This window comes from Hypomesus transpacificus, chromosome 6, assembly GCF_021917145.1.
Source record: "Hypomesus transpacificus isolate Combined female chromosome 6, fHypTra1, whole genome shotgun sequence".
Lineage (NCBI taxonomy): Eukaryota > Metazoa > Chordata > Actinopteri > Osmeriformes > Osmeridae > Hypomesus > Hypomesus transpacificus.
In genome coordinates, this window is record NC_061065.1 from 12165788 (window position 1) to 12181178 (window position 15391).

The 15391-nt window shown below is 49.2% G+C and overlaps 4 protein-coding genes across 8 annotated transcripts in view; 3 read left to right on the plus strand and 1 right to left on the minus strand.

Moving 5' to 3' along the window:
* fam184ab (family with sequence similarity 184 member Ab) overlaps positions 1-15391 on the minus strand; it is a 75486-nt gene that overhangs the window by 43627 nt on the left and 16468 nt on the right. The gene's annotated exons all lie outside the window — the stretch shown is intronic.
* atp5mj (ATP synthase membrane subunit j) lies at positions 1174-2776 on the plus strand. The gene is made up of 4 exons (XM_047021152.1): positions 1174-1281; positions 2170-2293; positions 2530-2550; positions 2653-2776. Exons 2-4 carry the CDS (start codon positions 2170-2172, stop codon positions 2664-2666), a joined length of 159 nt encoding a protein of 52 aa, XP_046877108.1. The 5' UTR covers positions 1174-1281; the 3' UTR covers positions 2667-2776.
* Positions 7038-13286, plus strand: LOC124468435 (histone H2A-like). The gene is made up of 2 exons (XM_047021150.1): positions 7038-7111; positions 12948-13286. Exons 1-2 carry the CDS (start codon positions 7038-7040, stop codon positions 13258-13260), a joined length of 387 nt encoding a protein of 128 aa, XP_046877106.1. The 3' UTR covers positions 13261-13286.
* LOC124468428 (histone H3) lies at positions 14590-15390 on the plus strand. Its single transcript, XM_047021143.1, has one exon. The coding sequence runs from the start codon at positions 14608-14610 to the stop codon at positions 15016-15018; it is 411 nt and encodes a 136-aa protein (XP_046877099.1). The 5' UTR covers positions 14590-14607; the 3' UTR covers positions 15019-15390.

Consider the following 15391-nt stretch of genomic DNA (forward strand, 5'->3'; position numbering starts at 1 on the left):
TCAAATATTTTTGTTATTATTATTATTGTTTGTTATTTGTACATTTGTTATTATTCTCTTTTAACGGACACCCCACCATAGACACACACACACACACACGTTGAAACAACGTTTTCTTGTCTTTACACCCTACATAGATTATTTTCCTCAGAGATATTTGCCACATTGCCTCAGAGAATAGTAGTGATTCATCTAGTGTTTTGCAGTCCAACCATAGGTATTATCAGCCAAGAGAACTAGCACTCTGAGACACAGGCCCTGTGAATAATGTGTTTGGAGCTGCCGTGTTGCTAGGCAATGACTGGTGAGAGCTCAGTTGGAAGTCCTGGAAGATAAGACATATGAAAAGGTAAGGAAAGATGGAGAGAGCAGTGGGGTCAGCAAGATGGACAGGAGGGAAAAGAGAAAAAAAGAAAAAGATGAGGGGGTAGCTGCATGTAGACATGGAATGAGATATCTGCTTTGACCATGAAATATCATCTGTCTTTCCTCTCTCACATACTCTCATACTGTCTTTCCCTCTCTCTATTCCAGGCATATGGGGTCTAGAAATCTATCAATTGGGTCCAAAGTTCACACTGCGTAGATGGTGTGTATATCACAACAAGCAAGTCCTTTTGGATTGAAGGGGTTGCCGGGGTGATTGACTCCCAGTGGCAAAGCTATCAAGGGCTTGTCGCCATGAAATTCACTGACTGGCTGGTTAGCTGATTGACAAACGAATAACTAACGTGATAACGAATCACCCCAAAAATTGATGAGTTAAAAAAAGATAGTTAGGTGGAGGGTGACAGTAACATCAAATCACATCATTGTTACCAGTTGTTTATGCTGCCACACGGTGGTGAACATGTATAGCTCAAAACGTAGTTTACCCTGATTTTCCTTTTTGGGTGGTAAACTCATGTCCCTCTGTTGGTGCAGATTTGAACCTTCCAGGCCCCTGAATCTGTACCTAATCTCCCCGGGATTTTTTTTTTACATAAAAGGGCATCAACCGATCAACATGAGCAGAGACTATACCTTTATAAATTATAAAGGTCTTGAATAGATACGAGACTTTTGTATGTTTTCTGGTCAATAATAAGAAAAAAAAAGAAAAATACAAGTAAAATCACAATACACTCCAGTCCAATAGATGGCAGTAACCCACACTGGAATTACTACATGAGACAAATGACTCAACAGAAGAAAAATACATCCCAGTGCACTTTGCGACTCCATACTACTTGCTTGCTTGTTGGGAAGTGACCTTCCTCCTCATCCAACACAGACTGAAAGGTACGTGTAATAATTTCCTGAACCACTATCAGTTTTAATTGTTGTATAGAATAAACCATAATAAGCGTCTCGTTGTTAGTCATACCAGCGTATATTTATGTCTGTTGTTCATCGTGGTGTCTTGAACGAGGACGGTTAGGCCTTCAGTTGATGCTAGCTAACTAGCCTAGCTAACTAGCCATTCTCGAAGCATTACCGCTTAAGCATTTGGCGGCTATCGAGTTAGCACTATTAGCTGGTTTGTAAGTGCCATAGCCATAGTTAGTTGTAGAATTATGCCAACGAAATATTCAAGTGATGCCAACTACAAAATTAAGGAAAATGTGTCACTTAATGTTATGACGATAGGTGTACGTATATCGTATAGCTACTAGCTACTTTGTTGAGCTAAGGTCAATACTACCAAGTCCCAAACAGTACTGTACAGAATCAGTCACAATTTAGTAACTGCATAAACTTGTAGACCCAGTCAGTGTGATCGGAACCATACGTGGACTGTGAAATTGCTGTTCTATTAACAAATAGTTATAATGGCATTCATGTTACTGTTTGTATGAACCATGGTTATATCATCGAGCAGTATAGTTTTGCGGGCAAAAGTACTCGGCTCCATGGATACAATCTTAAAATTGCCTTTGCTCGATTTGTTTTTAAATGTATTATGTGATAACGGTGTTTTATATCATTCGAGTGGTTAATGTAGCCTATTAAATATGTCAATGCACTTGTACTACTATGTTATAGGTTGTGCCAAGCACAAACGATACATTTTGTATATCCTAGTGCAGACTATAATCTCCAACAAGATTAGCTAATCCAGTGATTTCCAAAAAGTGTTTTCCTGCAAGGTCACAACATCGAAAGTGTTTCTGTTTGTCTCCTACTCAGATGGCTGGACGTGTGTTTGCAAACTGGTGGGCCAAGATGAGCCCTTACTACACCCAGGCCTACCAGGAGATGTGGGTGGGTGTCGGTATCATGACATATCTGTACTACAAAGTCTCTTATGGGGGTAAGTTAATTATAATAATAATACTATTTATAATGCACTTTAAGTTGCTGATTTTTTATTTAAAATTACCTTGACAATGGCCAAAGTTAGTTTGGTGCAATGGGGATTTAAATAATTTCATGTTTAGTAGTATTGATCCCAGATAGACAAATGCACCAAGCTTTATGAATTTAGCCTTATACTTGCTTAGCAACATTTCACTGCTGATCAAAATGTATTATGCTTATATGTTTTAGGAAAGAAAGCTGTCCAAGCCAGTAAGTATTACTCTATATATTAATAAATGTATTTATTATTATTACATTGTTTTATTATTGGTTGGTCGAGAGTTAAATAAACATCTTGCCTTTGTGTCACAGAGCCTGCTCACTGAGTTCTTCAACATGCTGGGCCTCCATCCTCCTTCCCATGTGAAAAGACTCCCCTGCTAACGTGCTGTAATGTCTATTTGTATGTAATAAAATATCCTTTGGGATAAATTAATAGAATGTTGCATTTATTTGTCAATTGACTTGTATACCATGTTTTAAAGTATGCTTTGGTACTTTTTACACAGGCCAAAATCTTCAAAATTCTCAAGTTAACATGACAAGTGAACGTTCGTCTAGGTCAGGTGTAGACGTGGATGTCTCGCATAAACATCTAATGTTGAAAAATGTGCTCAACGTAATTTTTGTATTCACAGTTAATATAACTGGGGAAGATTTTATAGACATGATATGCTTATCGTAAATACAGTGCTTTGTAAAAAAAATTGCAAGCACCTACAGCAAATCTGTTGGTGGCTGTCTAGAGGTTGAAAACCTGACTTGTGACTTAAGAGTATTGTCTGCTGTAGCCTCTCCTTAACTCTGCTAGCTAGTAACATAGTAACAACCCATAAATACGGGTGACTTCCCTAATGAGTTTGTGGGAATTGTAAACGTTTAGAAGGGAGTCAGTATAGTGGTCAATTTATTTATTTTTTGTCGATTTTAACTTTTCAAAGTTCTTGTTTAGTTCCCAAGGAGATAGTGCTTTTTTAAGCACAAGAAGAATTGTTAAACAAACCCCTTCATTAAGAGCACTCAGTGAACACCAATGTTTAAGATGACTTTGTACCTGATGAGTTACCTTTAGGAAGCAGTGCAAGAGGAGAGTGCAGGAGGTGTTTGGGTTACATTAATCCTTTTCAGGGAACATTTATTATGACGTTATAAAATCAATTTGATTCCAACAAAAAAAATTATACTGTTCTAAGGATTTTCTGTCAGGCTGTTGAACTCTTGGTAGGTGGTCTCAGACCGTACTGTGTTCCGAGGGAATTCTCTCACATGGTCGCCATTGTTGTTTACAACCAGCCACGGACTGCACTGGCAGTGGCATGTGATGTCATCCACGAGACTGTCGCGAGAGTACAGACCCAGCACCCTGATGCAGCCATTGTGATCTCTGGAGACTTTAACCACATCAGTCTCTCCTCCCATCTAACTGGCTTTGTGCAGTATGTACACTGTCCCACCAGGGAAAATAAGATCCTTGATATACTGTACGACAATGTAAAGGAGGCATACACAGCTACAGGCCTCCCACCACTCGGCAGATCGGATCACAACCTGGTACTCTCCAGCCCTCCTACAAACCCTGTGTGGTGAAGCAGCCTGTCACCACCAGGACAGTCAGGAAGTGGACACCAGAGGCCAAAGCTCTGCGGGCCTGTTATGAATGCACAGACTGGAATGTACTGCAAGACACAGAGGGAAATAGGGGAGTCACGGAAGTCGACAGGAGGGTTGGATGCTACACTGACAACACGACATTCTGCAGGACATGATTGTACCAGGGAGGACTGTGCGCTGTTTTCCAAACAATAAACCCTGGATCACCTGTGACATCAAGAGGCTCCTGAATCAGAAAAAGGCAGCTTACAGAGAGGGTGACACGGAGAAGCGCAGGCTCGTACAACGGGAGCTGAAGAGGAGCCTGAAACAGGCCAAGGAGGAATATAGAAAGAAGGCGGAAAGGAAGCTGCAGCAGAGAGGTGTGGAGGGGAATGAAGACCATCACGGGCTACAAGCAGAAGGGCAGTCTGGCTACAGCCCCTGATGTGGCCAAGTCCAATGAGTTCAATTACTTCTATAACAAGTTTGACTCAGCGGCCCCATCATCATCAGTCCTCCCCCCCCCCTCTCCTCCAGCGGCAGCCTGTCCCCCTTCACCAGCTACTCCTCACAGCTACAGCCCTAACTTCGCGGCTGAGCCCCCATCCCCACTAAGCCTCCCCCTGTGCCTCACAGCTGACGAGGTAAAGGTGGAGCTGAAAAAACTGAATGAGGGAAAGGCGGCTGGCCCGGATGAAGTGTGCCCGAGGCTGCTGAAGTTCTATGATGACCAACTGGCCGAGCTCCTTCAAGAGCTCTTCAACCTGAGCCTACAGTCAGGGAGGGTCCCGGCTCTGTGGAAAACATCATGTCTCGTGCCGGTACCCAAGACTGGGCGCCCGGCCGTGCTCAACAACTACAGACCGGTGGCACACATCATAAAGACTCTGGAGCGGCTGTTTCTGCGCCACCTGAGACCATTGACCGAACATGCACTGGACCCCCTGCAGTTTGGGTACCGGGAGAGTGTAGGGGTGGTTGACGCTGTCCTCTACCTGCTCCACTGGGTCTACTCCTAGCTGGATGAGCCGGGAAGTCAAGTGAGGATTAGGATCTTTGACTTTTCGAGCGCCTTCAACACCATCCAGCCTCTCTTACTCAGATAGAAGCTCGAAAGGATGGGGGTGGGTCCCTTCTTCACATCCTGGATTACAGACGACCTGACAGGACGGCCGCAGTTTGTCAGACTGGGGAGCTGTGCCTCTGACATTGTTGTGAGCAGCACTGGGGCTCCACAGGGGACTGTGCTGGCTCCGTTCCTGTTCACCCTCTACATGTTGGACTTCATCTACAATTCTGGGTCCTGTCACGTCTAGAAATATTCAAATGACATGGTTATAGTGGTGTGTGTGAGGGAGGAGCAGGAGGGGGAGTACAGGGACCTGACGAGAGCCTTCGGCGACTGGAGCGAGAGGAATGGCCTTCTCCTTAACACCAGCAAGACCAAGGAGTTGGTCATTGACTACCGGAGGACTAAGCCACATTTGCAACCTATTAATATCCAGGGCAAGGAGATCGCTGTGGTGCAGACCTACAAGTTCTTGGGGGTGCATCTGGACGACAAGCTGAACTGGTCGGCTAACGCAGGTGCACTGTACAAGAAGGGCAGGGTTGTTCTACCTGAGGAAACTCAGGTCCTTTGAAGTCTGCAAGGAGATGCTGCTCATGTTTTATCAGTCAGTAATGGCGAGCGTGCTCTTCTATGTTGCAGTCTGCTGGGGAGGCAATATGTCCAAGAGGGACACTGGGCGGCTGGACAGGCTGGTCAGGAAGGCGGGCTCAGTGGTGGGGCAGAGCCTGGACTCACTGGGGACTGGAGATACGGAAACGGGGCAAGCTCTTGGCCATCATGCAATGCAGGCAATGTCAATCATCCCCTCCACCATGTCCTGGCAGGACAGTCCAGCAGCCTCCGTAGTGGGCGGCTCAACCAGGGTGCGAATTATGGGGGGGTTTGACCCCCCCCTAATCAAGACTTGGACCCCCCCCAAAAGAGGTCAAAACGACAGGTCGGGGGGGTCGATACACGCCCTGGAGAAGAAGTTGACACCCCCAATTTTCATTTTTTTAATTCGCACTCTGGGCTCAACACCCTACGTTCTCGGACTGAGCGTCTTAGGAGGTCCTTTGTCCCAGCTGTATATAACTCTAATATGTGACTTCACACAGTTTTGCACTATACACCTACAATATACATATACCTTTTATCTACACTGTATATAACTTATTGTATTGTTTGTATTGTATTGTCTGTACATATTGAATGCAATTGTAAATATGAGAGCTGTGACAGATACCTGTATTTCCCCACGGGATTAATAAAGTATCTATCTATCTATCTATCTATCTAAGGCAAAACATACTTAAGACATTACAACATTACCTGCTAGTTCTCTATTCCTTTTGAGAGGGAGAGGGCGACTCAAAGATAGAGGTTGTTTAAAACTGCTTTTTAATTCTGTTAAATGAACTATTGCAAATAATGTTTATTCTCTCTATATATCAGGCCTACACTAGTCGAGAGTGAAATGATCCATTTTTATACCACACATATTTCAACATAAAAATCAAGCAGTTGGCTCCTGTCCGTGATCATAACATTACACCAGTTGCTCTATTATTTATTTATGCTTAAATGTTAAAATACGACTGGATGTAAAACTTGTTTGCAGTCACCGACAACAGCTAGAAAAGAAAAGTCAGTATTCTCAAGGCATCCTTGTCATCATAAATGGGAAGGGTAATGGTAAACATGAATCTCCTGTGGACAGTCGTCAGTCACCCAGCAGATTATATGATGTGACAATTTATTTATTATTCTCATGGAATATCCTAGTTAATTACACATAGGCCTATAGCCTATAACTAGACGACCGAAATTGAGTAGAGGAGCGACGGAAAGGACCAAAGAGAGAAAAGGGTGGGAACCAAATATCTCCCCTGCAGTTTGCGATAGAGCGAAAGGCAACGCCTCCAGTTTTGCCGCTACCTCTGATTGGATCGAGACTGCACTGGCTTTGTGACCAATGACTGCCAGTTACCGTGAAGTATAATAGCTGGGCTCTGACAGACACCATTTACTGTATCCTAAGAACGTCAACAAAATGAGCGGAAGAGAAAAAACCGGAGGCAAAGCCAGGGCCAAGGCAAAGACCAGGTCATCCCGCGCCGGACTTCAGTTCTATTTCGTGGAGCTCCGCCCCATAGGGGAGCTCTGCTCCTAATGGTTTACCCGCTGCCTAGTGCAGCCAATGACTGAAGATCAAAATGTATCCGCACCTATCACTCACACAGGTGCCCTATATAAGGGGGTGACAGCCGTCACTCATCCTCCCAAAAAATTCAGCACGGGTTGCTTGAATTCACTGGCTTGAAGATAGAAGAGTATCGCGAAGAAAAGAAAAATGAGCTTTTCCATGCCACCGCTCCCGCGCAAGGCTCTTTTAAGAGCCAAGTGCAGGTGCCGTTACCTGGAGGCTGAGGGGGACCGCCACAAATTCTGTTTCGTGTGCATGGGACCCCGGCATGCCAGGGACGGGTTGGTGGATTCCCCTGACTGCGAATCATGCGCTTGCCTCTCCGTTTCGGAGAGGAGGCTGCGCTTTGATTTTTTCCAGGTGGAAGAGCCCCTTGAAGATGTGGTCTCGGCCCTGCTCTCCGACGAGGAGAGTTCGGAGTTTGAGGACCACCTCGAGGCGCAACCGTCTAGTAGGGACCCTCCTGTGGAGGTTATCCTGAAGAACGTGTTGCGCACAGCCCCCCTGTCCTTTCCTGATGTGGAAGGGGGGGCGCTGAGTTCAATTTCGGAGGATGACGAGGAGCCGGCTCCCGGCCCTACTGTCACTTCTGCACTGTCTCGAAGGGCGGATTTCCCTGCAATCATTAAGAAAGCAGCGGAGATCATGGGCGATCCGCTGCCGGCCTCTCCTCCTGTGGAGGAAGAGGACCCGTGGGAGGTTGGCCCCCATGCAAAACGCATGAAGACTTCAAAACCCCTGTGCCCCACTATGCCAAAGCTGGCTGATTACGTGCAGGGCTCCTGGGAAGCGCCTTTGATGGCTAACGCGCCAGTCAAAGCGCTGCTCCCTTTCACGAGGGTGACCGGGCTGGGAGAGGCGGTTAAGACCGGCCCCCCGCCCTTGGAACCGTCCCTCGCGGCATACCTGGTTCCAGGGGCCAGCGCGTGGATGACGGCTAAGAAGGCAAACCTGCCGTCCTCCCGTGACAAGCTTACTGCCTCTCTGGCAGACAAAGCTTATGTCTGGGGTGCGCAGGCAGCGGCAGCCTCCGGCACCGCCGCCCTTTTAACGGCGGCGGTCTCAAAGCTCTCGACAGAGAAACCTGAGGGCCTGTCGCCGGAGGAGACGTCGTGGGTGGCCAGGATGGCGTCCGCGGCGCTCCACCTGAATCAGGGGGCGGCTATTTGTGCAGGCAGAGCAATGGGCAACAGCCTTGTTGTTCATCGCCACCTTTGGCTGTCCCTGACGGCCATGAGAGAGGCGGACAAGTCTGCCCTGCTGAATGCCCCGGTGACGGGCGAGGGCCTGTTCGGACCGGCTGTGGCTGCAGCGTCCGAACGCTTCTCGCGCCTGGAGGAGGAGAGGAAGCACCTGCTGGGGCATATGCCCCTGCAGAAAAAGGCTAACGCTGCTCCCTTCTCTATCCCTGCAGGTGCCACACAAGGTAGAAGGAAACGAGCTCGCCGTCCGGTGGCACGAGCGGCCACTGCGACGCAGGCTGCTCCTCCCGCGACACCTGTTCCACCTTTGGCTGTTCCCCCCGAGAGAGCGGGTTACAGCCGTCCACCTAATCCCAGCTGGCGTGGTGGCGGAGGTGGGAAAAAGAGGAGGGCGTGACTGGCGGCGGGGACCGAGGCTTTGGTTCCCACCCCTGTTTGTAGGGATGAAATAAAGAGGCTTGGACCTCCGCTTTACTCTTTCCCAGAAAGACAAGTGTTCCATCCAGTGCCTCTTGCAATCTCGACAGTTACTGAGCTGAGCACTCGTACTGTTGTCGAGCGGAGTAATGAGTTGGTTTCGTTTCGCGAGTTTCCCACTACTAGCGATGCCAAACCATCGGGCACGTACATAGCGGAGTCTGGCCCAGCTAGCAAGCGTGTGGCCAGACCGCTAGCCGCCCCCATGCGCCATAACACAGCGTGTGACTCTGTTATCACGTTACACGAGCCACCGCTGCAACGTTACGCGCAGACCTCTGGTCGCGCTGTGAGTCTTCTCGAGGATCATAATGAGGACAGCACTCAGGCCTCTTTTGGCCTTGAGACGCTGCTCCAGCCCTTTCGAGTTGACCCCGCCTTGGGCTGTGTCGCCGAGTCGGTGCACAGCGGCGGCTGGGGTCAGACGAGAGTACGGCCGTTTCCTGTCTGCGGCTCCGCAGCTGAACGCACGCCCACTCTCTCTGCATTATGCAGAGTGGCGAGAGTCATGCTCACTGTCAGGCTGGCTAGACAGGATACTGAGAGAGGGTTATACCATCCAGTTCATGCGCACTCCTCCTCCTTTCAGAGGAGTGAGGGAGACACGCTTGTCCTGCCCGCTGAAAGCGCTCGCACTTCGGAAAGAGATAGCGAGCTTGCTGACCAAAGGGACGGTGATCCCTGTCCCCAGAGATCAAGAGAACTCGGGTCTCTACTCCCCTTATTTTTTGGTTCTCAAGAAAAACGGGCAGATGAGACCGATTTTAGATCTGAGGGTGCTCAACGAGAGTGTGGCCAAACGGCCCTTTCGCATGCTGACGATAAAGCGTTTGCTGACTTGTGTGCAGCGGAACGACTTTGGGATCAGCATAGATCTGAAGGACGCGTATTTCCATGTGCCTATCAAACTGAAGCACAGGAGATTTCTGCGTTTTGCCTTCGAGGGGAAGAAGTACGAGTACACGCGCCTGCCGTTTGGGTACGCGCTGGCTCCTCGAACTTTCTCCAAGTGCGTGGAAGCAGCTCTAGAACCGTTACGGCGGAGGGGTATACGCATTCTGGCGTACCTCGACGACCTGTTAGTTCTGGCTCAGTCTCCAGACAGAGCTATCCAGGACGCAATCTCACTGGTGACTCAGCTCAGCCAGTTGGGGTTCGCGTTCTGGGAGAAGAGCGCTCCATGGCCCACTCAGCAGTTTACCTACCTAGGTATCCATTTGGACACTGTTGGGATGAGAGCCAGACTGTCGGCACCACGGAGAGAGGCTATTTCGATAGCTCTCCGTGCGTTCCGGGTCTCACGCACAATCACCGCACTGTCGGTGATGTCCCTGTTGGGGTTGATGGCGGCGGCTCATGTAGTAGTGCCATTGGGCCTGTTATACATGCGCAAGCTGCAGAGATGGTTCGCTCAGCTGCGATTGGATCTGGTGCGACACCGCCGCAGACTGCTATGTACTGCTGTGATACCGAGATCAGTCAAAGCCGATCTGAACCATTGGAGAGACCCGCGTGTCTTGACGCGCGGAGTCGACATGGGCAGAGTGACATCTCTCTACCCGGTCTTTACGGACGCGTCCTTGACCGGGTGGGGTGGAGTTTGTCAGGCGGGCTCAATAGGAGGAAGATGGGAACCGTCAGAGACGCGTCACATCAACCTCCTGGAGCTCGAAGCGGTTCGACTGACTCTGTGCCTTTTCGCGCTGGTGTTGAAGGATCGAGACGTTCTCGTCAGATCCGACAACAGGGCGACGGTGGCTTACATCAACAGACAGGGAGGGGTGCGCTCTCCATCTCTTCATCGCTTAGCGGAGGAAGTGTGGACTTGGGCTTTCACGCACCTGCGCTCCCTGAGAGCTCAGCACATTCAAGGTCTGCTCAACGAAGGAGCGGACCTGATGTCAAGGGGCGGCCCGAGAGAGGACGAGTGGAGGTTGAAACCGTCCATCGTTTCTCTGATCTGGGCACGCTTCGGCCGAGCACAGGTGGATCTGTTTGCGTCACGAGCCAACACACAGTGTCCTCTATGGTTCTCTCTGCGCACACAGGACAGACCTCCGCTGGGAGTCGATGCGTTCGCGCACCGTTCCTGGCCGAGAGGTCTACTGTACGCATTTCCACCTCTGGCCTCCATCCTTCCCTTGCTGGCTCGGGTGAGGTCGGAGGGGCTGTCGGTCATTCTGATAGCCCCCGATCGCCCCGGAGCCCCGTGGTTCCCGGAACTGATGGGGATGCTGGTAGGCGGGCCTTGGCCCATACCTCACCAGATGGATGCGCTCTCTCAGGCCGGAGGCCTGGTGAAGAGCCCTCCAGTGATCGGAGGCCCACTTATGGCCTGGCTACTGAGAGGGAGCTCTTAGAGCGCAGGGGTCTGTCTGATGCTGTCATTCAGACCATTCTGGGTGCGCGCGCACAATCTACTGCTAGAGGGTACGCGTCGCGCTGGCGAGCCTTTGCACAATGGTGTGGAAAACGGAACCTTGACCCGGTCTCATGTCCGGTCGAAATGTTCTTGTGTTTCTTACAATCGTTGTTTGACGAGGGCTTAGCCGCGAGCACTGTGCGTGTTTACGCGGCTGCCATTTCGGCATGTCACGAAGGGTTCGCCAAGACAACACTGTTCAGCCACCCGCTGGTCAAGCGTTTTCTGGCTGGGGTGTGTAGGCTCAGGCCACCTCCGAGAGCGTCAGCACCTACATGGGATTTATCTCTGGTGTTAGACGCTCTGTGCGGACCACCTTTCGAGCCCATAGACAATGTGTCATTACGTTTGCTTTCTCTCAAGACGAGTCTGCTCCTAGCTTTGACTACGGCTAAGCGAGTGAGCGACTTGTGCGCTCTGTCAACGCGAGCGGATTGTTTGATCATCTTGGGTGATCGAACGAGAGCAGTGTTGCGTCCTAATCCGGCCTTTATCCCCAAGGTGATTAGCCGAGCGTTCAGGGCACAGAGCTGCGAACTGAGAGCCTTTTTCCCGCCTCCGCACAGCGGAGAGGAGGAAAGACGCTTACATGGGCTGTGCCCAGTGCGCGCTCTGTCGCGCTATCTGGAATGCACAGCAAGTATCAGATCTTCTCCCCAGTTACTGATCTGCTACGGTGGATCGAGAGCTGGCTTGCCACTCTCCAAACAGAGACTTTCTCACTGGCTCTGCGAGGCTATTGGTCTCGCATACGAGTCTATGAGATGTCCCGTGCCACCTGGCATTCGGGCTCATTCCACCCGAGTAGTGGCAGCCTCAGCCGCCATCCTCAGGGGTGTGGGAGTGGAGGAGATTTGTGAGGCGGCGTCTTGGTCGTCGCCTTCACCATTTGTACGATATTATCTGTTGGACGTGTCCTCCTCATCTTTTGCGCATTCTGTCCTCAGCATGGCTGGTGGATCAGGTGTAGCGAGATGACAACTTGCTAGGTTCTTGTGGGCCCTAGATGCGAGTTGTTCATTGGTTATATCGCCAAATGTGGGACAGGCAGACGTTCTCAGTTGAGATGTCTTTACTGTATGTATTCTGTTGCCCCTCCAGCTATGCTGTTGTGCAGGCGAGAGAAACAACATGAGTTTCTAAGTAAACTTCCCCTGTTTTTCTTACCCTGGACGGCTCTCTGTGTCACAGTAGGGGCCTGACCAGGAGGACAGACCCTATGTATTATTTACATCAGCAGGTCTGTCCTCGGTGTCTTGTGAGATGATGTGTCTTTTTAGATCTAGTCTCGCTGGGGGTATATCTGGCCTCGCTCGCTCCGCCTAAACCATTAGGAGCAGAGCTCCCCTATGGGGCGGAGCTCCACGAAATAGAACGATAGTTAATGGAGGTAACTCCAGTTCTATGAGTGGAGCGGAGCCCCATAGGGCTGCAGGCCCAGCTCGACTTATTCAACCCGGCTGTATTTAATACTTTTGGGAGGATGAGTGACGGCTGTCACCCCCTTATATAGGGCACCTGTGTGAGTGATAGGTGCGGATACATTTTGATCTTCAGTCATTGGCTGCACTAGGCAGCGGGTAAACCATTAGGAGCAGAGCTCCCCTATGGGGCTCCGCTCCACTCATAGAACTGGAGTTACCTCCATTAACTATCGTTTCCCGTGGGTCGTGTTCACAGACTTCTCCGTAAGGGCAATTACGCGCAGCGTGTGGGAGCTGGCGCGCCCGTCTATTTGGCCGCCGTTCTCGAGTATTTGACGGCCGAGATCCTTGAGTTGGCTGGCAACGCTGCCCGCGACAACAAGAAGACTCGCATCATTCCTCGCCACCTGCAGCTGGCTGTCCGCAACGACGAAGAGTTGAACAAACTCCTCGGTGGTGTCACCATCGCTCAGGGCGGTGTGTTGCCCAACATCCAGGCAGTACTTCTTCCAAAGAAGACCGAGAAGGCCGTCAAGTCCAAGTAACGTCCCCATTTGGTGTGATTTCTCACCCTCCCCTAAGGCTCTTTTAAGAGCCACCCAATCAACTCAAGAAAAGTGCATTGACCTTTGAACCATGATCATTAAGGGAACAAATGATATCACTAGTGAGCCATATTCACAGATGTAGCGGGCCAAACCGACCTGGATTTTTTTCTTATATTTAAGAGTGAGACAACCTTGTATAGGGTATTTGATCAAAGTAGTTATTTATCACACATGCACTATCATGTCCCCCAGCAGAAAACGTTCCCACGGCCATGTAGCCTACATATTTAGATAGTCTCATTTTCGTAGGATACATTGACGCTAGTAAAAAATATTAATTGGATTATAAATAATTTGGTAATAGCCTAGTAAACGACTAAAGCGACCAAATGATCGGCCCATTGCGCGCAGCAGTTCAAAATTTAGGCGCGCAAGGAGGCTTTGTAACATCCACAAAGGCTCTTTTAAGAGCCATCCAAGAGCAAAATGTTCTTGAGGTTTTTTCATGAGCCAGATAGTTATACATTTGGTATTACAGATAAATTACTAATGTTTCACCTTGAATATCCCTTACGAGTATTACATCCCTCATGAAAAGTAAATTGTGTCTTTATCATGTGTAGCCTACGTACACAAGAGCGTTGCCCAATGACTTTCTGAAAACCATGTTAATACGCGCGGCCATATTGGTGTGTCTACTCTCGATACAGCCTAACGCTTTTCAACAAGCACCAAGGGGCTGAGAGGATAATCATACATTGCGCACAGGGATAAAGATGCTCATTTACAAATAAGAGAATCTATTTTAGATATTCATCGGAGGCGACTTAACTGTGGAAGAAGAAAAAAAATATAGGTATATCTATGCACCCAAAGAAATACGATGTTCCCTAGTGACGAGTTATTGACGAGTTATAAAGCGCTAGTTATTTAGAAAATGATGATTAAATTTGACCTTTTGAAAGTGAAAATGGAAATTGTTTGAAACTGATTCTTAATTTTAAAATTATAATATCAAAGCAATATTGGGAGTGGGGCGGGGTCTTGTTTGAATTTTTGGCGGCCCCGACTACATCCAATGGCGGGGGAGAGGGAGGCTCCTGCCTGACAATAGGTGCGTTCGACTTCATGCAGCGCCGACGTCGCCTGCAGCCGGCTGACTTGAAGCAGCCAATGGCATTCTTAGCTTTAAGGCATCCGGCTGTCGGCGCGGCCGGTGCTGCATGAAGTCGAACGCACTTAATGAGGCCGTCCAATCAATGCACGACGTGGCTGGAGATATAAACTTGTTCACGTCCCTTTTGCTGTATTCACTTTCGACTCGAAGAAAAGGAAACAATCAACATGGCCAGAACCAAACAGACCGCTCGTAAATCTACCGGTGGCAAAGCCCCGAGGAAGCAGCTCGCCACCAAGGCAGCCCGTAAGAGTGCACCAGCCACCGGTGGCGTGAAGAAGCCCCATCGTTACAGGCCGGGCACCGTGGCTCTGAGAGAGATCCGTCGCTACCAGAAGTCGACTGAGCTGCTGATCCGCAAGCTCCCCTTCCAGCGTCTGGTCAGAGAAATCGCCCAGGACTTCAAGACTGACTTGCGGTTCCAGAGTTCCGCTGTGATGGCTCTGCAGGAGGCTAGCGAAGCTTACCTGGTCGGTCTGTTCGAGGACACCAACTTGTGCGCCATCCACGCCAAGAGGGTTACCATCATGCCCAAGGACATCCAACTGGCCCGCCGCATTCGCGGAGAGCGCGCCTAAATGTAATTTGACTGCAACATCCCCAAAGGCTCTTTTAAGAGCCACCTCACTATCTCTATGAAAAGACAAGTTCTTCCGTTTCCTTTCATGCTTGTATGTAAAATTCACACATTGAATTTCAACCAATGTCATTACGTAGCTAAATTGTATCTAGTCTAGAACCAACCAAACGGAAATGGTGCGGTATGAATTGAATTCCCAATATGCTAGAAGTGTAACACTTGTATTTTAAGTCAAGCCAACCGAAACAATGTTGCAGCTAATGGTATGGCTATCTTCTCAAATGTAGCAAACAGTGTAATAAGATGGTCAGCCACTGGATACAGCCCTAAAGTAATTGCAGTCACTGAAACCCTTTTGAATCGGATGGGCA

Excerpts from the sequence above, each read along its gene's own strand:
- atp5mj (XM_047021152.1), top strand. The coding sequence starts at position 2,170 with ATGGCTGGACGTGTGTTTGCAAACTGGTGGGCCAAGATGAGCCCTTAC. Across the intron at positions 2,294-2,529 it reads CTACAAAGTCTCTTATGGGG|GAAAGAAAGCTGTCCAAGCC; the intron begins GTAAGTTAATTA and ends TATATGTTTTAG.
- LOC124468428 (XM_047021143.1), top strand. The coding sequence starts at position 14,608 with ATGGCCAGAACCAAACAGACCGCTCGTAAATCTACCGGTGGCAAAGCC.
- LOC124468435 (XM_047021150.1), top strand. The coding sequence starts at position 7,038 with ATGAGCGGAAGAGAAAAAACCGGAGGCAAAGCCAGGGCCAAGGCAAAG. Across the intron at positions 7,112-12,947 it reads TCATCCCGCGCCGGACTTCA|GTTTCCCGTGGGTCGTGTTC; the intron begins GTTCTATTTCGT and ends CCATTAACTATC.